The sequence below is a fragment of the Grammomys surdaster genome, unplaced genomic scaffold, assembly GCF_004785775.1.
Source record: "Grammomys surdaster isolate TR1022 unplaced genomic scaffold, NIH_TR_1.0 126612, whole genome shotgun sequence".
NCBI classification, from domain to species: Eukaryota; Metazoa; Chordata; class Mammalia; order Rodentia; family Muridae; genus Grammomys; species Grammomys surdaster.
Genome location: NW_021621401.1, coordinates 2,019,759 through 2,046,486, shown reverse-complemented (window position 1 = coordinate 2,046,486; position 26,728 = coordinate 2,019,759). Strand labels below are relative to the sequence as shown.

Here is a 26,728-nt window from a genome sequence, read left to right as displayed (position 1 = left end):
CTATCTGTGTTGGCACATGGTGTGTGCATGCCTTCACACTTCCCCTCACCCCACTCGAGTCTGCTCCTGTCTCTCTCCTGGGTAACTGCACCTTCCTCTCTGAATCACACCTTCCCTGAATCTTCCTTCCTTGACCATGTCCCGGTTTCCTGAGCCTCGCTCCTCTGTCTGCATCACCGCCTGGACAACTGTGAGAGGGCAGGGCTGAGCACTTGGGAGGCAAGTACACTGAGGTATACTGGGAGCGTGTAGGCTCAAAACTCCAGACCACACTCACCTTCATCGTAACATAAGCTGCTGCTGGCTTGTTGTAAGCACTCACAGCCTGTGCAGGGCTGGGAGACACTCAGCCACGGACACTCACATGACTTTGTCCATCTACTATGATATTAACACGTTTCTTGAGCTTCCTTTGCCTCAGTTTCCCTACTGGGATGCCACAGTTGGGGAAACGTGTGTCCAGCAGTCTTGCAGTAGGGTGGCCCTCCGCGAGGCACGAAGAGTGGCAACCTTTGCTAGTTACATCTGCCTCCAGCCTCCAGGGGGTGCTAGAGAACTGTTTCCAGAAAAAGCTCGTGATTTATTGGAATTTGCCATTGTGGGCTACGTTGGTGATTCTGAGAGGAGGAGTCAGTTTGTCTGCTCCACCCATGAAATTCTTCTGGAGGGGCCTCTCAGGAAGGGCGGCTACTGACCTGGGGCTATGGGTTATGCTGGTTCTTCGTTGCCCCTCCCTCACAGGAGGCCTGGGAAGGAAAGGTTTCACTTTCGAAGGATGAGATGGCTAAACAGAAAGGCCTTGTTGGTCACTTGCAATCAGACTAGGCCTGGTGGTTGCCACAGTGACTGACTTGAGGGGGTATCAGGGGTGTGGGGACCTCTGGGAAGAAGACTGGGAACCTGGAGGCCCAACAGTGGTCGGTGAGGAACCAACCATGACTTGGTTTCAGAGTCCACTGGTTTGGAGCAGAAAGGTAGGAACTGCACCCTGCCCAAGCTCCCTTCCTGCTCCCCCACACCCCTGACTCTGTCTCCTCTTTTCTCAGGAACATTATGGCACCAGCTGGGAGCTACAAATGCCCTTGGGGGTCCCAGTTGCTGCTGGAGTCCTAGCCCTCCTGGCCCTCCTGGCGTTGGCTTATCACTGTCTCAAAGAGGTACCTTCCTTCTCCTGACTCTTGGCCTCTGCCCACAGCCATCTCCTTAGAACATGCTCCCCTTTCTCACGACTGTCTCTGTGCCCAGGCCTGGAAGTCCAGATGGAAGCTTTGCCATGTGGGCTGGAGGTGTTCTCAAACTGGAAAGAGCCTACACCTTGTCTTCATCCACAGCCCAAATCAAGGCCAGCTGGAAACAGTCTCTTCAGAGCCCCCTGGCCCTCTGCTGCCTTCTCCACTGTCTCTCTGAAGGTTCTAATGGCACCAGGACAGCACCTCAGCTTTGGGTCTGAAGATCCCCATGTTTTAGAGGAGGTTATGGTATCTACCAAGCACCCTGACTGTAACATCTGTTAGTGTGGATGAAGGATCCATGGGAGGAGGGTGATGTGGGGTGAAGGGAGGTCTTTGTCTCATGGGTGTCAGGCATGAGGGAGAGAAGGCAGAAGTGTCTGTCTTCTCTGGTTTATGGCATCAAAGCTTTCTCTCCCCAAAGTCACCCTCAAGGAGCCAAGGTTCTGGTTACACAATCTTAGCAGTAGCTTACTCCCCTGGGGGTGATACCATGACTCAAAATGGGGGCCATAGGCTAGAAGCAAAAGCCCAAGGCCCTCCAGAGTGGCCAATGAATGTCTCAGCAGGCAGAGGGAAGCTACCTCTGACCTCCACTCCCAAAATCTCTCTCACTGCCCAGGCGGTGCTTTTGAGTCTAATGTCCAGGCTAGCTCCTTCCTGGGACCACAGCAAGTGCCACTGCAACCTCACCCTTTGTAGCCCAAGCTCTCTTGGCTCAGACCAGGCACCAGAGAAGTCAGGGCCTATTGAAGCATATCAGTGAACCCTGGCTGGTGAGTACTAAGCCTGTGGAACTTTCTGAGTCAGGGCACTGCTGAAGGCCTATTCCCCTGTGCCCTCTATGACTTGTGGACTCCTGAGATCACCCAGGACTGCTTGATTATTTTTTCCTGGGCTTCCCTGGGTTGGGGAGGGTGAATTAGTAATGGCAGGTTAGTTAGGCTATGGGGAGTAGAATCTGAAAGTGATTCCTGCCCCTGGAGATGCACAGGCTCACGAGCCAGTTCTCTGGAGTGTAGACATCACCCCGCATGCACCAACACCCTTCTCTGATTAGGTCCCACTATGTGGAGACGGTGGAGGGGTTGGTGCAGATTAATTATAGTCTCTAATTAATTAAATCGTCTCTGAGTTAAGTAAGAGATGGGGCTGGGAAAACTGGTGCATGCCTGTGGTCTAAGCTAAATGTGGCAGGTTGGGGCAGCAGGATGACTTGAGTCCAAGACATCAAGGTCAGCCTAGATGACAAAGCACAGCCCTGCCTTAACTCTCAGTGGGGTCTGCTATGTAGCTCAGGCTGGCCTGCAACTTGTTATGTAGTCCCAGCTGGCCACATCTGAGATCCTCATACCTTAGCTCCCTGAGTATTAAGACTATAGGCTCATGGAGTTTGAGACCTCGATTCTCAAAGGTGGTGGTGATAATGAAGCAGATGGCCTGATTTGGTCAGAGAGCTGTCTGGAGTCTAGATTCTGTCCATAGCTGCACAGGAGGGGATGAGCTACCAGCCTTAGGGGCTGTCACCTTGACTGCAGCTATGTGTGACGCCAGGCAAAGGACACTATTCAGTCCTCCCAGAGGCCTGGTTCATCAGAAGCATGAGCTAACAAACGGGAGGTTTTGGCAGCTGATCTTGGTAATTTGTTCCACAGCAGTAGCGTGTGCTGGACAGGACAGGCTGGTGGGCCTGAGGGCAGTGAGGTGTGAGCAGGGGACCAGTATGATCAAGGTACAAATGTCTAGGGCTGCAGGAGAGCCTGCAGAGCCTCTACTACCCTCCTTTTCCACAGGGGCCTCTGCTATGGTCAGGAAGGTCACTGAGTCTATTAGAATCCTCTAGAACAAGAGCAGAAGATTAGTCTCCCCAGAGATATCTGGATATCTTTTGGCCTTCCAGAGCAAGAGGCTGTAGGCTGAGGCAAGTTGGAGGAAGGGCTAAAGCCTGTGGTGGTATCCCAAGTGGGCCCTGGAGACATCCTTAAGTATATCTCTGGTGTCTGGTCCTTAAATCGGGTAATCATACCTGACACACACAGCCAGGGAGGGGACTCCATGGCAGGCACTGTGGAGTCTCCATTGGCAGGTTGAGGAGGTACCTGGAGGCATGAGTGGGTGTGGAAGCTGCTCCTGTCACAGGGTGAGTAGCTGGTCCCAGGTGAGTTGGAAGTAGAGAGACAGGGATGTATATATATATAATCCCACTGTTGCTGGGTGGTGGTGGCACACATCTTTAACTCCAGCACTCAGGAGGCAGAGGCAGGTGGATCTCAGTTTTAGGCCAGGCTGGTCTACAGAGTGAGTTTTAGGACGGCTACCTAGAGGTAGGACTACACAGAGAAACCACGTCTCGAAAAAGCAAACCAAACCCCACCCCACTGTTGAGTTGTTTGAAATGCTCTTCTTTCTCCCTACCCAGTGCTGAGATTACAGACATATGCACCAGGCCCAGCTTTCCCCAGGCTGCTGGGATTCTGACTCAGGTCCTTATGGTTGTGTAGCAAGCACTTTACTAACTGACCTATTTCCCCAGCCCTCAGACCATCTCTTTGGACTGAAGACAAATTTCAGGTGGAGGCCCAGGATGGCTGGTAATCAGGGACAGGTATGGCTAAGACGAAAAATGAGGAGATACCTGCCCAGGAGGCATCCAGGGTCTCAAGAGGCAAACTCGGCCAGCCTTTGTTTGGGGTACCACTTCCATTTGGGGCTCACCGTAACTCAATCACATGAGCTCAGAAGAACTCAAGCTGAGGGGTGGTACGTGGCTCACCCTTCAAACCTTCCCTGTGGCTGGGAACAGGTCCTCAGCAGGTCCCTTCCAAGTCTTGATCTGGGCCAAGCAAACACCATTGCCCAGGAGTTACTAACCAAGCCCATGCCGCCCCAGCATCTGGCAGAGACGGTGTGTGGTTTGTGGCAGCGCAGACTATTACCAACATATAGCAGCTCTGTACCATGAGACTACATAGGGTTTATTGAGGGAAGCAGATGAGCGGAAGCCAGTGGTAGGCACCAGGCCATTACCATCCCACTGGGGTGGCTCTCCATGGCTTGCTTGCTAAGGGAGAGGAGCATGCAGCTCTATGATACGGTGCAGCACGCAGGAAATTCTGCAGTTCCCGGGGACATTAGAGTGTCACTGCTGGCGTGGGTCCTTAGTTCTGCTAAGCTTTTCTACAGGAGGCGGGCTTTGACGCCATCTAACTGACCTTGGGCATCATGTGACACCAGGGTGGGCAATTCTCAGTGGTGCCACTGCCACTAGAGCATGTCTACCTGGTGTCACCTCCTCCTGACCTCTGGGCTGGCTCCCGAGAACTGTGGACAGAGGTTTAAGTTGGGAAAGAATGCAGGGTGCAAAGTCTGCCAGGAAGGTACAGCGAAGCCTTTAGCTTGTCTGCCATGGTCAGGGCTGGATGTGCCTTAGCAAGCAGCAAGTGACTAAAGACCTCACCCCTGTCCCTAAAAGATGCAACAAAACAAAACCCTGCTGTGACTTGCACTGTCTTCAGAGGGTGGCAGGAAGTTCCCATACATATCCTGGCTTAGGATGACTTCATTTGGCTGAACTTCATGGGGCTCACACAGGGTCACACTCCACTGGAAAGCTCCCTGCAAGGCAGCATGCTCCGAAAGCAGATGGTGCTGAGGCCTGGACAGCAGAGCAGGGCAGAGGTCTGTCAGTCCAGACACACTTCTCCACAGCCGTCTAAGGTCATAACGGTGAGAGCAGCATGGGACAGGCCTGCAGGCTACCTATCTGGCTCGGTGACTACCAAAAGTCCAAGCGCTCCTCCTGGGAGACCTCTGAGGAAATGTTCCGGTCCTAGGTGCTTTGGAAGAGTGAAAAGAGCTGTCATCAAGCGCATCTGAATGACGGGAAATGCCTGCGTGGACGGAAAGCATTTGGGGCGCCAGCTGCTCCTCTGCTGCTCCAGAGAAGACTCACTTCAGCAAGACTGGCTGCTCGGTTTTAGCTCTTTGATTTTCCTAATAACAGAGAAATGTGCATCATTACAAAGGTTTATTTAAGCCTGGCATGGTGGTGCATGCCTTTAATCCCAGCACTCAGGAGGCAGAGGCAGGTGGATCTCTGTGAGTTTATGGCCAGCCTGGTCTACCTTGTGAGCTCTAGGACAGCCAGGGCTATACAGAGAAACCCTGTATCAAAAAATAAACAAACTAAAGGTATATTTACGGTCTAAGTGTGAGTTATTTTGGAGTTATTTGTTTGTGTTCGTTTGCTGGCTGTATCTCACTATACAGCTGAAGCAGGCCTGGAACTGACCGTGCGTGCGGCTGGCCCAGGGAGGCCTTCCTGTCTCGGCCTCTGTGGTACTAGGTCTGTAGGTAGGCATGCGCGAATTCTTTTCCTCCACAAAAATAAAATCAGTTTACTGTGCCTGGAGGCTGTCCTGAGAGCCAGCAGACCTGTAGGTGACTGTCTTAGTCTATATCTACTATGTGGTCACAAATCACCCCTAAACAGCTTGTGGGGTCAAAGTGATGAGAGTGGCTGGGCGGGGCAACTCTGACTCAGCGTGAAGCTGAGGAACTTCACCAGGACCACCTGGTGGAAACACTCCCACAATGATTCCTGCTCCAATCCCTTCTTAAATAGGTTTTTGTAACTTCTATCACTCTTGGAGTAGTTCTGTGGTTCTGGGCATTAAATGCAGGGCCTCACACACCCTAAGCAGGTGCTCTACAACTGAGGTGTACTTCCAGTTCTTCCACAGTCATCCACTAAATAAATCACCGATGTTGTTCTCATACAAGAAATGTTATCTGTAATAGCCGATGGCTGTTTTATTCATTATTTATTTATTGAGACAAGGTCTTTCTATGTAGACCAGGCTGGCTTTGAACTCATAGAAATCTACCTGCTTCTCCCTCTGTCGTAATGGGATTAAAAGCATCTGCCACTATACCTAGCTTATTATTTTAGTTTAAATTTTTATTTATGTGTAATATGTGTATATCCATATGCCATGTGTGCCCTCTGAGCTCTGAACAGGGTAATGGATACCCTACAAGTGGAGTTACAGATGCTTGTGGGTTCATGCATGGGTCCTGGGATCCAAACCTGAATCCTCTGGTAGAGTGGCAAGTTCTTTGAGCCACTGTGCCATCTCTCCAGCCTCAGGATTCTTTTATTATTCTATATGCCAATACCTCCCCTTTCTTCCCTCTCATTTAAAAAAAAATGTTTACTTTTGTTTTATGTGGGGGGTATTTTATCTGCATAGCACATGTTTGGCTCCCAGAAGAGGGTGTTAAAGCCCCTGTGCTGGAGTTACAGCGGGTTGTAAGCTATCATCATGTGGGCGCTGGGAACCAAATCTGGGTCCTCTGCAGTCAGTGCTCTTAACCCCTGAGCCGTCTCTCCAGCCCCAGTAAATGCTTTCCTTGACCAGGAATCGAGTCCAGGCCACATAGGTAAGAGCACCTTTTTTTTTTTTTTTTTTTTTTTTTTTCTGTTTTTTTGAGACAGGGTTTCTCTGTGTAGCCCTGGCTGTCCTGGAACTCACTCTGTAGACCAGGCTGGCCTCGAACTCAGAAATCCGCCTGCCTCTGCCTCCCAAGCGCTGGGATTAAAGGCGTGTGCCACCACCGCCCGGCCATAAGAGCACTTGTAATCCTAGCACTTGTGAATCAGAATTCAAGAATGTCCTAAGGGAACTGGAGAGATGGCTCAGTGGTTAAAAGCACTGGCTGCTCTGGGTTTAGTATTCAGCACCCACGTGGCAGCTAACAGCCTTCTGTAACTTAAATTCTAGGGGATCCAACTCCTTCTTCTGGACTCCATAGGTACCAGGTACATATATGGTACACACACATATATGCAGGCAAATACTCATAGAATAAAAGTAGATCTTTAAAATATCTGTATATAGATATAGATGCTATAGATTAGATTAGGTATACTTAGCCAGGCTGTGGTGATGTACACCCTTAATCCCAGCATTCAGAAGGCAGAGGTCTATAGACTGGGTTTGAGGAAAGGCAAGGCTAGGTAAAAACCTTGTCTCAAGAAAAAAAGAAAGAAAGAAAGAAAGAAAGAAAGAAAGAAAGAAAGAAAGAAAGATTGTTTTAAGATCTATTGTGAGTTTAATGCCAGATTGGGTTACATATATAAAAACACTATTTCAAAATAACAACATATTTGTTTATAAAGTAAACTAATCTTTTTTTTCTTTCTCTTTAGTTTTTTTCAAGAGAGGGTTTCTGGGTAGCCTTTGCTTTCCTGGAACTTGCTCTATAGACCAGGCTGGCCTTGAACTCAGACATCTGCCTGCCTCTGCCTCTCAAGTGCTGGGATTAATGACATGAGCCACCATCACTTGGTGTAAACCAATTTTCAATGAAATAAAAGTATTTACAAACTTTATGTGTGTGGTACCTGTATTTGAACACACAGCATTCTTTGCATTCTTCTGTGGTGGTCTATATTTTTCATCAGCTTTTTCAAGAGACAACAACCTCTAAAGTATTGAGCTGTCTCCGAGTAAAAGAGGAAGAATGGTTTGGCAAGAGAGCTGGGTGAAGGCCCAGGAAGAAGTAGGTATAGTTTCATGTCAACAGGAAGTGACCAGGAGAAATGAGAGGCAAAGGTTCTGGAAATGCATAAGTTAGGCAAAAGCCCCTGGTCACTCAATGTATACCTTTCTTCTTTTTCTTTTTCTTCTTAGCTGCACTGGGGGCCTTCTCCCGTTGCCGTGGGGACTTCTCCCGCTGCCGTGGGGACTTCTTCTGCTGCCGTGGGGACTTCTCCCGCTGCTGCAGGGCCTTCTCCTGCTGCCGTGGGGACTTCTCCCGCTGCTGCGGGGCCTTCTCCTGCTCCTGCGGGGCCTTCTCCCGCTGCCGCAGGGCCTCAAGGCCAGCCAGGTCGGGTGGATGGCAGTGGTTCCGCATCACCATGACCCGCCGGCCCTGGGTGATGGCGCGGCTGCGGCAGCCCAGCCGAGCCTGATCTCGACACATCCAGTACACCTTCTCACCGGCGGACTTCTCTTTCCTGTACAAGAAGGACTCATACACCAGGAAGCGGCCTCCAAGGGGTGTCTGCAGGAACTCCAGTGGCTCCTGCGGCTCTGTACGGCAGAGTCATTGTGAGGGGAGCACTGGAGCCCCAGCCCTTGGCGACAGGGGACTGGGCCTCTCTCTGTCCATTCTAATCCCAAGAGGATTCACTTTGGTCCCTGCTCCCATCCCTTTGCCTACCCCTCAGGGCTCTGGGGACTAATGCTCAGATATGGTCCTGACACTCTTTAGTACGTACTTGCTTTCCTTTCCAGGGCTCCAGAGCAGCCTGGGCTATCCCTGGAGCTCTGCTGGAAGCCTCACCAGACCATAAACTCTATGCTTGCTGGGGGTCTCCTAGACAGAGGTAGGGCCTTGCTGGACAACCAGAAGTTCATCTGGTATTTGTTCTGGGGGACTGTCATTCTCCTGTCCACCAACTGGCCACAAAGCCATTCTCTAGTTTTTATGAAGCTGAAGTCAAAGGCCATGTGATGTTGGGGGTGTGGCCAGAAAGCATGTGAAAACAAGCAGAGCAGAACAGGCCCAGGGAGAAGACAGGAAAAAGAAGAGAGGTCCAGACGGGGGCGGTCTCTAGTCATCCTGCTCCATCATATGTCTGTGCACTTCTGGTGACTGACAGCCACACCACCCCAGGCCCACTGCCCCCACTTTTTCTAGAGCTAGTGTTTCTCAGCAATAGCAATCAATCGCACAGTAAAATCGGTACCTTAAGCACAGATCCTGGGAAGGGGCTGTGGTGCTGCGGGGCATTGAGAAGCCACACTCCCTCCACGTACCTGGGCCCTCCCAGTGGGTCAGGTTAGGGAAGTTCTCTCTCTGCCGAAGAGCTTCCAGGCCACCCATGTCCGGTGGGTGGCAGTGTCTGCGCATGATTATCACCCGCTGGCCCTGTGTGATGGCGCGGCTGCGGCAGCCCATGCGTGTCTGGTCCCGGCAAGTCCAGTATATCTTATCACCGGTCGCTTTCTCCCGCCTGTAGAGGAAGGACTCATACACCAGGAAGCTGCCCCCTAGAGGGGTCTTTAGGAACTCTGGCCCTTCTGTAAAGAAACAAAAGCAGACTCAGGGAAGGGACACGGGGAGCAGACGGGACCTTGGATGGGGAACATTCCCATTTTTCATAGCCAAGAACACCACATACCTTGGAGAGACCCTACCACCTACTTCATGCCTTCTTCCTGTACACAGTGACTTCAAACCCCACAGTGCCCTCAGAGGCCAGGGTTTGCTTGTTCTGAGGCTGGAGACTGACCAGGCTAGGCCCTGAGGGTGGTGTTCTCTATGATGATAATTGAGGAAGGAGGTGGGGTGTCTGCTCTTTTGTACCAGGTGCCCTCCAGACCAGCAGGCGGGTCTCCATAGCCTCAAGGGTGAGCTGGAGTCAGAGCAGCTCAGAGCTGAAGAGTGGACTTTTGAGTCTCATGACTCAAGGACTGAGTGTGTGTGTGTGTGTGTGTGTGTGTGTGTGTGTGTGTGTTTAGGCTGGGTGTAGGCTTGAGCTGTGGAGGTAGGAGGAACCTGAAGAACAGCCTGGCCTTGCCCACAGGACCCTCTTACCCCTGCCTGTCATGTCCTTACTTTGACTAGCCACAAGGACTGCTGTGGTGGTTTTAATAAAAATGGCTCTCACAGTCTCATAGACTTGAATGCTTGGTCACCAGAGAGTGGCACTATTTGAACGGATTGGTGGGTGTGGCCTTGTTGGGGTGGGTTTTGAGGTTTCAGAAGCACAAGCTAGGCCCAGTGGCTCTTTCTCTTCCTGTTGCCTGTAGATCTAAATGTAGAACTGTGAACTACTTCTCCAGCATCATGTCTGCCTGTGCATCCTCATGCTTCTAGCCAGGACAAAAATGAACTCAGTCTCTGAAACTCTAAGCCAGCCTCAGTTAAATGCTTTCTTTTCTAAGAGTTGCCATGGTCATGGCATCTGTTCACAGCAGCAGAACACTGACTAAGGCAGAAGCTGGTACCATGGACTCGGGTATTGCACTGACAGTCCTGACCATGCTGCTTGTTGGCGGAATGTGGACTTCGGGGCTTTGCATTAAGAAAGCAGTTGAGCCGGGCGGTGGTGGCGCACGCCTTTAATCCCAGCACTTGGGAGGCAGAGGCAGGCGGATTTCTGAGTTCGAGAGTTCGAGGCTAGCCTGGTCTACAGAGTGAGTTCCAGGACAGCCAGGGCTACTCAGAGAAACCCTGTCTCGAAAAACCAAAAAAAAAAAAAAAAAAAAAAAAAAAAGAAAGCAGTTGAACACATTAAGCATGGAGACATGGAAGACAGTGACAGACTGGGAGTCACTGGATGACAGAGCTGGGGACAACTCCAAGAGGCTGAGGGCTTGAATAGAAACATCTGGTTCTGGAGCTCCTGGAAAGGTGGGGAAGAAGGCCAGGAGGGAAGGGTTGTGGGGAATGGTCCACCTCTTCCCACAGTGGAGAAGCCATTTGAAATTAGAATGCTTGTCAGGAGAGGGTCGGAGAGATGGGAAGTAAGCGGTTAAGAGCACAGGCTGCTCTTCTGGAGGACCTGGGTTCAATTCCTAGCACTAACACAACTATCTGTAACTCCAGTTCAAGGGGATCTCATGCCCTCTTCTGGCCTCCTCAGGTACCAGGCACAGACTCTGTGGACAGCAGACACACAGATGGTACATACACATACATACAGACAAAACAGCTATTATACACATGAACATTAAAAGAAAAAAATGGTTTTCAGGAAATAAAAATGGTACAGTACTCCAGCAGAAGAGGCAGAGGCAGTGAACAGTGAAATGTCAAGGATGTAGCAGGGGTCGCCTGGCACTCTCATACAGCCATGCCACAAGTGTGCAGGGAAATCACCAACGGCTCCAAATGAGCAGGGTCTCAATGGCTTCTCCGAGAGGAGTGGATCAAGGACTTCCCAAACCAAAAGAGAGGAGACCAAAATAAATAAATAAAATCCCAGAGCCAGGGCATCTGGCCAAGGGAATCGAGGTGACAGCCAGGCCTGGGGTCATCGTCAGACAAGGCAGTAGCAGGGTCCAGCAAGCTTTGGAGCTGCCTGTTGATGTGATGCAGGACAGCAGATGGGATGGAGGCAGTGATGGGCTCCTAGAAGGGGCACATACAGCAGCTGCAAGACAGTGGAGGTAGCACACAGCGAGGGGAGACGTGCAGGGAGTTCCAGCTCAGCAGACACAGAGCTTGGGAAGAACAAATGGCAGCTATAATACTGAGATAGTTCAGAAAAGAACAGCACCTGCTCTAAGCCTGTCAGTTCACTCCCCAGAGAGAAGGAAGAACTGACTCTTACATGTTATCCTTAAACCAATACATGCATGCCCTAGTGTGCGTGTCCATATGCATGTTCGTGCACACACACACGGGCAAGCAGATCTCTGTGAGTTGGAGGCCACTCAGGGCTACATAGTTGAGACCTTGCTTCAAAATACAAAACAAAGGGCTGGAAAGATGACTCAGAGATTAAGAGCACTGGCTGTTTCTTCAGAGGTCCTGAGTTTAATTCCCAGCAACCACATGGTGGCTCACAACCATCTATAATGAGATCTGGTGCCCTCTTCCAGCCTGCAGGGATACGTGCAGGCAGAACACTGTATACATAATAAATAAATCTAAAAATAACAACAACAACAAAACACCACAAAATACCACAAAACAACAACCAAAAAATAAACAAAAAGTCAAAAACCTATTAACCTATTCAAAAAATATAGCAAGGCTAAATCACTTCCTCTGGTTGTAAGTCAGCAGGTAACAAGGAAATTGAAAAATGGATTAAATAGATTAACAATGGTAGAGATGTTTAGAGTAGACTGCACGGGCTGGGAACAAGGGCCAGGCCAGGCACCTCCACGCCCTGCATCATCTCCCTGTATCAAGAAATGGAACAAAAAGGAAGGAAAGACGATGAAACTCCTGATATTTGCAATACGTCCAGGAAGTAACTCCGGACTCTAAACACTCTAGGCCTGGAAGCCTGGCGAGCGCAGGCGAGCGCAGGCTGAGGAGCTGTGTGCTGGCCTGCTGTGAAGGCTACAGTCACTTTCTGCAGGAGGACCAGGCTCTGCTGGACAGCTGAGTGGGTGGAACTAGGACTCTGGCATGCAGGTGTCCAACAGACCAAGCTGGAGAGAGGCTCAGCTCTCTCAGCTCCCAGACCATGACACTGACCTGTGGCCCCCTGTTTGCACTGCAGGAATGAGAATCTGGCCTTCCACACTTGGCAACCCCTACTGATAACTCCTAAAGTGTCAGAGATGGGAGCTTAGGTTTATCAGGGTTCAGTCTGGAAGCCTATGTAGGCAAGTGAGGAGGGACCTAGGAGAGCCACACCCAGATGGACTGAGTTTGGGGAACAAAGGGCGGGAGAAGTACAGAAGAGAGGACCATGACTTCCAGAATATTTACAGAAAGGAGGAGGGCAGGACATGTGCACAAAAGAAAAAGCTACAGGGTCTCCCCAGGTACCTGGGCCATCCCACTGAGCAGGGCCTGGGCGTTTCTCCCGCTGCCTCAGAGTCTCCAATCCTAACAGGTCAGGTGGATGACAGTGGCCCCGCATCACAGTCACCTGCCTGCCCTGGGTAATGGCACGGCTGCGGCAGCTCATGCGTGCCTGGTCCCGGCAAGTCCAGTACACCTTTTCACCAGCTACTTTCTCCCGTCTGTAGAGGAAGGACTCATACACCAGGAAGTTGCCCCCCAGAGGGGTCTTTATGAACTCTGGGCCTCCTGCAGGGGATAGGACAGGCAGTTAGGGATGGGAGTAGAGGATGTACATTAATAAAGCGTAGGGGGTGAGGGATAGGTTGAGAAGGCTGGCCACCCCCCCCCCCCCAAACTGAGGCAACCAACTGGCCAGCAAGTCCCTAAACATAAGACTCACCAGGTTCCACATCCTGGTCCTCCTCGGGGGATTCCGGCAAGGATTCCTGCTGCTTCTTTGCTCGTTTCCTGGACCTGGACCTGGACCTGGACTTGGACTTGGACTTGGACTTGGACTTGGACTTGGACCTGCTGAGAGTCAGTGTGCTCGGCCCTCTGCGGTAGAACAGGCTGTCCACCCCCTGCAGCAGTGATTCCTCGATGTCATCGCAATCCTCCAAGTCCCCAGCCCCAATTCGCCGTGCCTGTATCTTCTTTATGGTCTTCTCCTGCTGCCGCCGGGCCTGCAAGCCTTCCATGTCAGGTGAGTGGCAATGGCTGCGCATCACCGTCACGCGCTGGCCCTGAGTGATGGCTCGGCTACGGCAGCCGTGGACGGCATGCTCCCGGCAGGTCCAGTACACCTTGCTTCCTACCGTCTTCTCCCGCTTGTAGAGGAAGGACTGGTGCACCAGGAAGGTACCCCCATAGCATGTCTTCAGGAACTCAAGAGGCCGATACCGTACTGGAGGAAGGACCCAGAAAAGTCATCACACCAAGGGCAAGGGTCTGGGGTCTCAGGAGGAACTGCCATGTACTTTCTCCCCAATGTTGGCATATTTCCCTAAGCTGGGCACATGTGAAGCCCAGTCCATTCTCACCAAGCCACCCAAAAGGAACAAGAGTTCCTTCTTCAAGTCAATGAGACTCAGTTCACAGTTCACACCACAATGGGAGGGGCCAAGCAGGGCTCTGAGTCAGCAGATCATGTTCAGGGTCACTCATGTCCATATTTTTCTAGCATTTGTCTAAAAATTTTTGTCTAGTTTTGGGTTTTACAGTGTATAGAATTAGGCCTAAGGCTTCCAGATGCCAGGCAAGTGCTCTATCGCCAAGCAACATCCCTAGCCCCTCCTTTGGAACATAGGCACACCTTCAAATCATCTTAACAGAAGCATACCGAAAAGAAGTGCCCCTCCTACCAGTGCAGCCACTCAGACCCTCAGATCCTTGTGGTCAGGAGACACTGAGCCCCCTCGAAGCCACACCTATCTACTCTACGAGCATATACATGCCGCCTCTCACTTAGCTACGCAGTGCAGGATATGACACGGTTATTATCAACCCACAGGCTCTTCAATAGTCCCAGCTGCCACAACCTGCTTCAGGCACAAGCTCCAGAGAACCCAGACTTCATGTGAATTCTGAAGCTACAGCCCTTTATCTGTGGGGCTGGAATTTGAACCTGAGACTCAAAGCCAAACGTTGCTCCTGGAAACCCTGTCCAAACTTTATTCCAAAATCACAAAAGCCTGCCCATTGGTATGTAGATTTCTGGGTCCTATAACAGACTCGGCTACAAAGAAAAAACTTGAAAGGCCCTGGGATCCCCAGACCACAGAGTTGTCTGACCTACGGACTAACTGTGACATGGATGCATTTATATTTTTGACTTGGAACACATTTTGAGAACCCATTTGAAATCCCACATTTTTCTTTGGGCATGAAGGAGCTGTGAGGGTCCTTTCCTACCCAAGTGAGGGGAGGCCATGTACTCACCCACTCCTGGTGTGGGGCGCTTCTTGGGAGGCAGGCTCTGCAGTGCCAGGGATCGGTACCCCTGTTCTTCCTCTTCTGGGGTTTCAGTGATGGGCTGAGGGGTGGGCTCTGGCTCCACAGGGTACAGCCATAGGCTCACCCCATCTTCTTGGCCTTCGGTACCTTCAGGCAGGTCTGAGCTGGGCACCTTTTTCTTCTTGCGCCTTTTCCTTTCCAGGCCCTCCTTCTCAGGTGGGTGACAGTGGTCCCGCATCTCTGTGACTCGAAAGCCACGGGTGATGGCCCGTCCCCGGCAGCCTAGCTCTGAGTGCTGGCGGCATTTCCAGTACACCTTGTCCCCTACAGCCTTCTCTTGCTTATACAGGAATGACTTGTGCACCAGAAGGCGGCTCCCAAATCGGGTCTTCCGGAACTCCAGGGGCTGGGGGGCAACTGGGGACATAAAAAGTCTGGATTAGCTTCTCTAGAGCAAGGCTCAAGGTCAGGGGCCCTGGGGAGTGGGTCTTGGAATAGGTTTGGGTCCTGTGGGCAGAATGCTTTATTGGGTTCCTAGCAGCCAGGCAAGCCCAGGTTCTAAAAGATGCTTTTGTGGTAGGGAAGGGACTTAAGGAGTTTAGAGAATTCTGTGCATAGCTGCAGTTCTCATGAAAGGGCCTGGTGCCAGGGCACTGAATGTTCTTCGAGTTAGAATCTAAGAGGCTCAACTGGAAGAAAGCGTGGGGTATCCAAGGTCACCCTTGGATGTGGATGGAGACGGGTAAGCAGATCAACAGACTCGGCAGAGCCAGGATGGCAGGGCTCCAGAATCTCACCTGCATCTACCCTACTACGTTTCCGGTGAATTATCCGTCCCTGCTTCTTGACTGGCTCGACCTGGAGGGTATTGTTGGGTAAGGTGGCAGTGCCAGACGTCTCCTGGGATATGACATCTGTCGGCTTGGGTTTCTCTTTATCCCTGGCTGGGACCAGATTGGAGGACTCTTGGGGCTCCTGGCCAGCTCGCACGCTCTCACATTCCTGCTCACTGGGCTCAGGCAGGGGCATCCTGAGACCGAGAGCATGGCCCTCAAGGCCACCTTCAGCCCGCTGGCAGATGGGTCTCTTTTCCTCTTCCTCCTCCTAGGCCAGAATGTGGGAGCTCAGAGCTTCAGTCCTAAGACAAGAGCAAAGGCAGTCAGTGGAAGAGGCCCCTGGGGCCGGGGGCTCTAACAAATGGACCAGGGATGAAGCCTGGGGATATGGACTTGCTTGGTGCCCTGGGATTGAGAGGCTGCAGTTTCCTATAATAAATATAATATAATATAATATAATATAATATAATATAATATAATATAATATAATATAATATAAAACCTAATATACGCAGGAGCCCTGGGCCAGTGTCCTATCAGCACCTTTCCTGACAATCCCGTCTAAACCCCCCTGTACATTAGTGAACTCGCTGCACAGTAAGAGCCTCTCCGGGCTGCTGCTCACTAACATACCGAGTCACTGAGTTTCTACCTTAGAAGCCTCATCAGTGTCCAGTACAGACCCTCCCAGCATCAGTATTGCAAGGTGGCCATCTAATAGGATAAGCAAGGAGAGAGGTACTGAAACCTGACATGCCTGAGAATAGAGAGGCTGAAATCCCACCGTGTCTGCTCAGCCTACCTAGGCTGTCTTTGGCCTTGTCCCCTTTACCTCAATGCTGGGCACCTGTCTCAAAGAACCCAGGCCAGTGAGTACTGGTATTTGCATGTCAGAAGGCTGAAGTCTAGCCCCAGGTAAATGTGACTCTCTGGGCTCTCACAGCTTATCCTCTGACCTACTCTGAGGCCTCAGCTGAGCCTGAGTGATCTTGCAACTGCTGTTCTTGGTGCTTCCCTGACTGGTCAGGGGCAGGGTTCCAGGCCTCCAGTCTGGATAGAGATGGTCAGATCTGGAGTACCAGCCCAAGGTGACCTTCCTGTATCTCTGAAACAATTAAGTGATAGGAAGTTTAGCAAAGTGTCTCACTTTTTGGTTAGAGCCATTAAACAAGACTGTAGCACTCCAGACATTGTTAGATTCTCTAATGTCTTTTTAATTTTTTAAAAGCTTAGTGGTACACATCTTTAATTCCAACACTCAGGAAGCAAAGACATTCAAGTCTGAGTTCCAGGCTAACCAAGACTACATAGTGATACCCTGTTTAAAAGAAAAATTAAAGATTTATTTTTATTAATTATTGAGTTTTTTGTTTTTGAGACAGGTCTCTATGTATTTCTGGCTGTCATGGAGCTATGCAGATCAGGCTGGCCTTGAACTCAAAATCAACCTGCCTCTACCTCCCTAGTATTGGAATTAAAGACTATGCCACTATGCCCAGTAGATTTAGATTTAGTGTGTGTGTGTGTGTGTGTGTGTGTGTGTGATCAGATTCCCTTCAACTCTAGTTACAGGTGGTTGTGACCCACTGATACGGGTGTAGGGAATCAAATGTCTGAAAGAGCATTTCAATGTTCAATGTTCTCAACCACCAAGTCATCTCCAGCCGTTATCTATTCATTGTACATTTATATGTATGTATGTGTGTATGTATGTATGTATGTATGTGTGTATGTATGTGTGTGTGTGTATGTGTGTATGTATGTGTGTGTGTGTGTATGTGTGTATGTGTGTATGTATGTGTGTATGTGTGTATGTATGTATGTGTGTATGTATGTGTGTGTGTATGTGTACCTTATACCTGCAGAGGTTGGAAGAATCCGTCAGATCCTGGATCCTCTGCAAGAGCAGTAAGTTCTCTTAGTCCCATTGAGCATCACTCCAGATCCATTTTTAGCTTCTTTACTGGGACCCACAAGTTCTCTGGGTCCAGTGCCTCCTGGTCCCCTATTTCTGCCCTATGGATCCCTGGTCTAGGAGCCCACATCAGCTTCCCAAAGATAGTGTCATCTCTGGAGTCCAACTGGACAACTGTGGCCTAAGGCTGAAAGAGCACTGGATCCCTAGTAGCCTTTCCCAGCTGGTGTTGCCCATAGGCCATACCCAGCATAACAGTGGCAGATCAGGAACCCAGTCCAGTTCCAGAGCCGCCAATGCTTGCTCCTCTCATGGGATGCTAGGGACCCAGGACCTATGCAAAGACCCCTTAGATATCTTGTGGCAATAAAGCTGGAGGCTTTGTCTACCAGATGCACCACCCTTCAGTTCCCACATAGTTTAGGTTCAGGAATCAACTGATTTCACCCTTCCCTTAGCAGGTGAGGACCTAAGACTCATTTGCATTCTGCCTTGTGTCTTTGCCTCTAAACTCAGGAAAGCCCACCCACCAGGGCCAGGCTCCCTGACCTCTACCTCGTCAGAGGCCTTTCAGATGGCTGTGCCAGCATGGCTCACTGGAAGCCAGATCCTGTGGGTCCCTCTGCTTCTGCCAGCCTAGCGGCTTTCTCCTCAGTCAAGGCCGGCATGACAAGAGAAACCCTCGTATTCTCTAAGGCCTGTACCCCAAATCTGAGAGCAGGCTATATGAACCCCTAAACAAAAGCTGTTTATCACGCTTCCAAGATTTATCATCCCAAAAGATACAAAGAAGTCCCCATAAAATAGAAAGATCCCATGAAAAGGCTGGTCACTGCAACTGACTAGACCTAGATTTGAGGGTCTATGCCCACTTTCACCCATTAAAGGGCTTGGGGTACAAGCCTGTGTTATGATCCCAAGTCCCTCCACTCAGGCAACTAGATATGGTGACTAACCCTAGGAAACACTCAAAGTCCAGAGTGCCATCACACATGAACAATGAATCCTACTTTCACCTGTAAAGGACAAACAACAACAAAACAAAAACATATTAAGGGAAAGCAAAGGGCTGGGTAGTAGCACACGCCTTTAACTCCAACGCTGGAGAGGCAAAAGCAGGTGGATCTCTGTGAATTCAAGGCCAGCCCGGTCTACAGAGCAAGTTCCAAGACAGCCAGGGCTACACAGAGAAACCCTTTCTGAAAAAAACAAAAACAAAAAACAGCATAAATACTCGTGAGTGCAGCATATAGGCCAAGTGGGGTCTGAAGGCACCAAGCAGGGCTGAGGAGGGAGAGCAGGAAGGAAGTGTGTAACTGGGATGGGGGTTGCATGATGCGCATATGCCAATGAAACAGACAACTAACAACTGTTTCAGTGGTAAACTTCATGCTGTGTTTCACAGCGTGCGTACAAGAACCACCTGTCATACCTTTTTCCCTCACATCACAGGCAAACCAGATTCATCTACAGCACAGATGTCTGAACAACTGGTTATGTCTCCCTCATGGAGAATTTCAGTTCTGAAGGAGCTGGAGAAATGAGCTTAGTGTCTGAGTGCTTGTTCTCCAGATGAGGCCCTGGCTCCATCCCCCAAAATACAATGCCCCGTTTTTGTTGGAGACAGGGTCTCCCTATAGCCTGTCTTGAAACTCCTATATAAACCAGGCTAGCCTCAAATTCAGAGATCCTTCTGCCTCTGACTCCCCAGTGCTGAGATTAAAGGCATGCAACACCATGCTTGGCTTCTTTCATACCCTCAGTGACAGAAGCCAGTAAGAAAAACATCAGTCACTGGGCAGCGGTGGCCCACACCTTTGATCCCAGAACTCAGGAGGCAGAGGCAGGCAGAACACTAGGGGTTTGAGGCCAACCTGATCTACAAAGCAAGTTTGAGGACAGCCAGAGTGCTACACAGAAAAAATCCTCTCTGGGGGGATGAGGGGGGAGAAAGAAAAATCAGTCTCAAGGATTTCTTCATATAAAAAGTAGAGTGGGCCAGCCCACAGAGACTAAAACAGTTGCCTGTTGGGATCTGAAGATTGTAAAGTAATTGCTAAACGATGTAGGTCTTTATTTGTAGTCATGAAAGTGTTCTAAAATTAGCCATGGTGACGACTGCAGACTGTAACTGTATTAAAAACACCAAAGGAGGGCTAGAGAGATGGCTCAGCACTTGAGGGCACTGACTGCCCTTCCAGAGGTCTTGAGTTCAATTCCCAGGAACCACATGGTGACTCACAACCATCTATAATGGGATCAGATGCCCTCTTCTGGTGTGTCTGAAGACAACAGTATACTCATCTATATATAAAATAAATCTTAAAAAATAAAAACACCAGCCGGGCGGTGGTGGCGCACGCCTTTAATCCCAGCACTTGGGAGGCAGAGGCAGGCGGATTTCTGAGTTCAAGAGTTCGAGGCTAGCCTGGTCTACAGAGTGAGTTCCAGGACAGCCAGAGCTACACAGAGAAACCCTGTCTCGAAAAAACAAAAAACAAAAAAATAAATAAATAAATAAATAAATAAAATAAAATAAAAACACCGCCGGGCGGTGGTGGCGCACCCCTTTAATCCCAGCACTTGGGAGGCAGAAACAGGCGGATTTCTGAGTTCGAGGCCAGCCTGGTCTACAGAGTGAGTTCCAGGACAGCCAGGGCTACACAGAGAAACCCTGTCTCGAAAAACCAATAAATAAATAAATAAATAAATAAATAAACCAACCAACCAATGGTTTTGGGGATGGAGTTCAGCTGCTCGAATGCTTGCCTGATGGCAGCAAGGCCACTCTCAAGCCCCAGACCCAAACAAAACCAGGCATGATGACAGAGTTCACTCGGGAGGCTGAGGAAGGATTATTAGATGTTTGAGGCAAGCCTGGACTACATAGTCAGATCTTTCTTGTCAAACAAAAATCAGGGCCAGCGAGACAGCTCAGCAGATGAAGGCTCTAACTACAAGCCTAACCCAGAAAGCATAAAGTAGAACTGACCTCAGAGTCGTCTTCCAACCTCCACCTATCCTTCCAGACCCTCCCCCTTCACACAAACACAGTACAAAATAAAAATCAGGACGGGCGGTGGTGGCGCATGCCTTTAATCCCAGCACTTGGGAGGCAGAGGCAGGTGGATTTCTGAGTTTGAGGCCAGCCTGGTCTACAGAGTGAGTTCCAGGACAGCCAGGACTGCACAGAGAAACCCTGTCTCGAAAAACTAAAAAAAAAATAAAAATAAAAATAAATAAAAATCAGATAAAAAGCATAAGATGTTGACATTCATGTTGATGGTGATGTGAGTATTCTCTATGTAACCCTGTGTCTGGGCTTTGTTTACCTTTGTCTTTGTACATATGTGTTGAGTGTATATAAGTATGCTTGAATATAAGTGTGGGCATGCGCATCACGGTTCTTGTGGAGGTCAAATAACAACCTTGGTGTCAGTCATGCCTATGTGCATGTGTGCATAGGTCAAAGGGCACGCACGCCACAGTCAGCTCTTTATGGCAGACGGATTCTGGTTGTCTACTCAGGCCTTTGGCTAGACAGCATGCCTTTATCTGCTGAGACATCAGCACTTATTTGTTTAGGATTATTATTATTTTTGTGCTTGTTTTGGGACCAGGTCTCACTATGTAGATCAGGCTGGCCTGGAACTCAAGGAAATCTGCCCCAGCTGGCATCAAATGCATGAATTAGCTATGGCCAGTCCTGAGTGCCTGATCCTCTTTTCTCTACCTCCAAGTGCTAAGACTATAGATGTGCCACCATGCCCAGCCTTATATCATGTCCTTTGCCTGATGACTTAGGCTTTAGTGTTCATTTTGGGGTTTTTTTGTTTTGTTTTTTTTGTTTTTCGAGACAGGGTTTCTGTGTAGCCCTGGTTGTCCTGGAACTCACTCTGTAGACCAGGCTGGCCTCGAACTCAGAAATCCGCCTGCCTCTGCCTCCCAAGTGCTGGGATTAAAGGTGTGCACCACCACTGCCCGGCTAGTGTTCATTTTGTAATACCTACCTCTCACTCAATACAAGTCTATGAAGAAAGCAGAGTATTTCCAGGTTAGTCCAATGTGAACAAGACATCCAGAGTCTAAAGTTTGCGGTTATTCTTCCCACCTCTCCTCCTTCAGTACTCAGGTCACAGAGCTGGGTGACTATGGCACTTCCCTTGCTTGCTCTGACATGTGGTCCTGCTGGTGGTCACAGTTGCTCAGAACAGCAAGAAGCCCTGCAATATTTGAAATTACCCAGTGCCTTTCAGACATAACTAGGTCCAACCCCTAATGACTAACTAAAATCCTGAAAGTCAGATGCCTCGCTTGTCAGCTAACAGTGGAGGCAACAGTTACCTTTACATGGGAGATAAACTATATGACCTAACGCTCCTTGCTGGACAGGAGACCTGAGCCAAGCTCCAAACCTTTTCTAACTAATCTCACTTGCAAAGTAGGAAAAGTGGTACATGGAAGATGGCTCAGTGGGTAAGAGTACATGCAGTACAGGTGTGAGGACCGGAGTTCAACTCCCCAGCACCTATGGAAAATAGGGTCACATGACCGTCTGTAACCCTAGACTTGGGCTGCAGAGCCAGGCAGATCTCAGGAACTTGCTGCCACCCAACCTTGCTGAAATTGTGAGTTTGAGGTTCAATGTGAGACTCTGTCTCAAAAAAATAAGATGGGAGATCCATTCCTGGCTTCTTCCTCTGACGCCCCTCCCCCCAGTAGTGAATGAGATACTGCAAATGAGATTCATCCACAAACATAAATCATTTCACAAGTCCAATTGTTACCCAAGCTCAGCAGGGTCCTGAGCAAAGGAAGAGAGAGGCCCCGTTGTTTATTTAAAATAAAAGTCCTGAGGACAGGTGTGGTAGCATATTCCTTTAATCCAGCCATGCGGAAGAGAAGCAGGGGGAACTCTGTTAGAGGCTAGCCGGGTTTATACAAAGACGTCCAGGCCTGTCAGGGCTGCACAGTGAGACCCTACCACAACCAACCAATAATAACAACAAAAAAACCTTCCTGAATGCAAACAAAGACACAAAACAACAAAACCCTCCTGAGCTGGGCATAGTGGTTCACACCTATAATTTCTGCTACCAGAGAGGCTGAGGTAGGTCACTTGAGCCCAGGATCTCAAGACCATTTTAAACAATATAGCAAGATCTTGGCCTCAAAACACTTTTTAAATTAAAATCTTTAAAAAGTAAATGTTCTGGGGGCTGGAGAGATGGCTCAGTGGTTAAGAGCACTTACTGCCCTTCCAGAGGTCTTGAGTTCAATTCCCAGCAACCACATGGTGGCTCACAACCATCTGTAATGGGATCCAATGCCCTCTTCTGGTATGTCTGAAGACAGCTATACATATACTCATACATAAAATAAATAAATCTTAGAAGAAAGAAAGAAAGAAAGAAAGAAAGAAAGAAAGAAAGAAAGAAAGAAAGAAAGGAAGGAAGGAAGGAAGGAAGGAAGGAAGGAAAGAAAGAAAGGAAGGAAGAAATGTTCTACATGATTTCAATGGCTCCTCTCCTAATAGCCTCTTCCATGAGTCATGAGTAGGCAGAGCACTTTACCTGGTTAATAATCCATGTGGTTACAACACAGACTGAACACAGGATTATTCACCTTCCTTCCATTACATCCTGGGAGTGTGTGTACAAGCATCATTCTAGGGACAGGTGACATTCTAGATCAGATCTCATTTCACTGTGATGGGCAGGGCAGGGTACGATGTTCACTGGAACCTTTGGCCTTTATGTTCTAAATAAAACCCACTACCACCTCTTTCCCCAAGTTGTCATGGAACCAATACTCCTGGGTGTCTTCTGGTGGTGGTGGTGGTGGGGATGGGACAGTGAACCGAGGATACTATTTTAAAGCAATTTAGCAATGTAGACACAGCAGCAGGACATGGTGGGACATACATTTAATTCCAGCACTCAGGAGGCAGGGGCTGGAGGATCTCTGTGAATGTTAGGGCCACCTGAGGCCCACAGATCAGGGCTACATAGAAAAACCCCCGTCCTGAAACAAACAGGAATAAGGTAGAGAGTGATAAACAGTCTTCTGCATGCATGCACAGAGGCACACACACGAACACACATACACACACTCAGAACTCAGAATGATAAGGAAAACCCACAGGAGACACGGGAAGCCAACTGATATATTTCCCCAATCCTAGACCAGAACCTTGGCTAGATGGACTGATGTGCCTGTGTATGTAATCACAACCATCTTCCGTCTGTTTTCCTGTCATCACCGGCTTCTTCCCTCACTGCCTCCTCTTCAGCCCAGCTAGGTCTGGGCAGTGCTCTGATGGTCTTCACCTTTGACCACTCCAAGTCTTCCAGAGGACCGACAAGCTGACAAATTACTCTTCTTAACAATTCAGTTTCACATCCCCCACCCCAGCTAAAACCATCGTCATCTGCATAGGTGAGCATGTAGCATCAGCTCTCCCCTACTTCATATGTGGGTTTTCTCCACAAGTCAGACTAGTAGCACTTGGGAGAACAATGAGATGAACATACGTGCATCATGCCTGAAATCTAAACCAAGCCCCAGCGATAGTAAGGACCCTGGAAAGCAAAGAAGTTAAACAAAACAAAACTGCCACCATAACAAAAAAAGGTCTTTCTTTGGAATGGTTATCTGATTGTAGAGTAAGAAGTAAAGGAAGGTTTAAAGCTGTCAGATAAACTAGGACTTGAATCAATGGGTTAGCAAGTCAGTCAGTCATTTGGAATGGAATGGAACGGAATGGAACGGAACAGAATGAATTAGAACAGAGCCCAAATACATCTGCGTCATTTGAGACTGGTAAGCGGCTCTCTTTAAACTTGTGATTCACGAATCTATCTTCAGGCACAGAATATACACATAAAACATATTTCTCGGTCTAGAATGCGTCACAAAGTTTGAAAGCCATAATGGGCAATCTATAGTCTGAACTAGGAGGGGTAACAACCGGCAAAAAGTGCAAGGTCACTGGGACATGCGGCCGCCAAGGATGGGCCGCGACGGAGGATAGAGCTGGATGGACATGCACTGGGTGGACACAGTCCAAGGAAGATGGGCAAATATGTGGTCCCGGATTTAGAGGTGTTAAGATCGGTACAGGGGTCGGGTGGGTTGATGGAGAGATCAAGTAGAAAGGAGGCGCACCGTGGATGTCCGACAAGGAGGCGCGCCAAGCCCGAGCTGCAGAGCTGGGACCCCTTCCCAGCACCGGGCGCGATCCCAGGGATGCCGGACCAAGCATCGCTCCACTGGCCCGACCCTCCCACCCGTAGGGGCCCGTCCTCACCGACCGCAGCGGGCCCTGCCTCTCCGGCGGCTGAGCCGCCCGGTCCTTCGTATGAGTATCCGCCAACGGAGGCGCCGGCCTAGCAGCCCAGGCTGCTCTAGGAACCACGACCCCGCCGCCCGCTCCCGCCGCCCGCTCCCGCCGCCAACTGCCCCCTGGGGAGCGAGCCCGCGCGCGCGCCCCCGAGAGACTCCGGCTTGGAAAGCCTAGCGACTACTAGTGAGCATGCGCAACAGAGGCGCGGAGCCATTCCTGAGGTGGATACCATTCTCCGGGTCTTCTCTGCGCATTGTCAATTTGACACCCTAGCCAATCAGCATCAGGGGCGGGTCTACTAACGTGAAGAAGGCGGGACAACCCAAGGTCCCGCTACTGCATCCGGCGGGGGGGGGGGGGGGGGGCGGGGGGGGGGGGGGGGGCGGGGGGGCGGGGCGACAGGTGAATTTATAGCAGGGATGCAGGCTGTGCGTCATCACTAAAAGGATGCCGGCGGTATTGACAGAGAGAACAGGACCCTTTATAGGATTTAATTGCGTTCTTAGGAAGTTGTAGTGGTTAACTTAAATGTTTCTTTAATCCTGTGACCTTCAGAACTTTCTTTTTTTACATTTTTAAATTTTTATTTTATTTATTTATTTATTTTGAGACAGGGTTTCTCTGGGTAGCCCTGGCTGTCCTGGAATGCTCTCTATAGACCAGGCTATCCTCGAACTCAGAGATCAGCCTGCCTCTGCCTCCCCAACACTGGGGAGTACTGGGATCACCCAGTCTTGTTCCTTCCTTCCTTTCTTTTAAAAATTTTTTTAAAAGCATACTTCTGACATATTTTAAGTGTATTTTATGTATGTAGGTGTTCTGTCTGCATGCGTATCTGTGCACCATGTGCATATTTGGTGCCTGTGGAGGCCAGAAAGAGGGCTTAGGATCCCCTGGAACTGGAGTTGCCCAGCATTATGAACCACCATGTGGGTGCTGGACAACAAACCTGGAAGAGCAACCCAATGCTCTTAATAACTGGGCCATCTCTCCAGTTCCCAAGAATGTTCTTATGCAGCACACTGAAGCCCTGAAATATCCTCCAGTCCCAATCCAGGAGCTGGCTGTGTGTGGCACAAATGAAATGGAAGCAGGAGAATCAGGAACTCAAGTCCATCCTCAGCTATATAGAGAATGAAAGGCAAGCCTTGTCTACATGAGACCCTGGGTCTTAAAAACAACACTATAGATGAATAAGTAAGTGAAAGAGAAAGTAAAGGGTTTTTTCAGAAATGTAAAAAAAAAAAAAGAAAAGAAAATGTGGAGAGACAACCCTGTAATCTCAGAATTGCGGAGACGGAGGCAGGAGAATGAGGCCATCCTGGGCTACACAGTGAGTCCTGGGAAGCTGACTCTACAGAGACTGTCTCCAAAAACAAACAGTGTTGGGAAGATGGCTTAGGCAGTGGTTCTCAACCTTCCTAATGCTAGGACCCCTTAATACAGTTCCTCATGCTGTGGTGACCCCCAACCATGGGATTATTTTCATTGCTACTTCATAGCTGTAATATTGCTAGTTATAGACCATAATGCAAATATTTTTTGGAGATAGAGATTTGTCAAGAAGGCTGTGACCCACAGGTTGAGAACCACTGCCTTAGAGGTTCTCAGCACTTAAGCCACTCTTTCAGAGGACAAGTTCAGTTAGGGGATCTGACACCCTCTCTTGGCTTCCTCTAGAATCAGGCATGTACATGTTATAGACACATACATGCAGACAAATACTAATACACATGAAATAACCTGTCTTGAATAACTAACTAATAAGTAAATAAATAGACAGACAGACAGACAAATCTTTGAAAACAAACAGAACTGAGTATGGTAGCCACATCTGCAATCCCAGTCCTTAAGGATTTTGAGACAACCTCAAACACAGCAAGAACAATGCCAGTTTGGCCAGGTATGA

General features: G+C 49.4%; 1 protein-coding gene and 1 long non-coding RNA gene across 3 annotated transcripts; one reads left to right on the top strand and one right to left on the bottom strand.

The window, feature by feature from the left end:
• The first annotated feature begins 643 nt into the window (after positions 1-643).
• Positions 644-2,863, top strand: LOC114615150. The gene is made up of 3 exons (XR_003710439.1): positions 644-974; positions 1,047-1,157; positions 1,246-2,863. It is a non-coding gene; the product is annotated as an uncharacterized LOC114615150 (long non-coding RNA).
• Positions 2,864-4,183: 1,320 nt separating this feature from the next.
• On the bottom strand, positions 4,184-24,967 carry Flywch1 (FLYWCH-type zinc finger 1). 2 transcript variants are annotated; one of them, XM_028760805.1, is made up of 8 exons: positions 24,784-24,967; positions 15,521-15,861; positions 14,709-15,140; positions 13,171-13,674; positions 12,753-13,016; positions 9,056-9,319; positions 7,898-8,326; positions 4,184-5,222 (listed from the first exon to the last, which is right to left on the bottom strand). In XM_028760805.1, exons 2-8 carry the CDS (start codon positions 15,750-15,752, stop codon positions 5,206-5,208), a joined length of 2,142 nt encoding a protein of 713 aa, XP_028616638.1. In that variant the 5' UTR covers positions 15,753-15,861; positions 24,784-24,967; the 3' UTR covers positions 4,184-5,205. The 2 variants fall into 2 exon arrangements, with proteins under 2 accessions (XP_028616638.1, XP_028616640.1); XM_028760807.1 differs by lacking the exon at positions 24,784-24,967 and adding an exon at positions 24,642-24,658.
• Between the last annotated feature and the right edge of the window lie 1,761 nt (positions 24,968-26,728).

Excerpts from the sequence above, each read along its gene's own strand:
- Flywch1 (XM_028760805.1), bottom strand. The coding sequence starts at position 15,752 with ATGCCCCTGCCTGAGCCCAGTGAGCAGGAATGTGAGAGCGTGCGAGCT. Across the intron at positions 9,320-12,752 it reads TGCTCAGTGGGATGGCCCAG|AAGGGCCAGAGTTCCTAAAG; the intron begins GTACCTGGGGAG and ends GTTTCTTTACAG. Across the intron at positions 8,327-9,055 it reads GACCCACTGGGAGGGCCCAG|AGCCGCAGGAGCCACTGGAG; the intron begins GTACGTGGAGGG and ends TCTGCCGTACAG.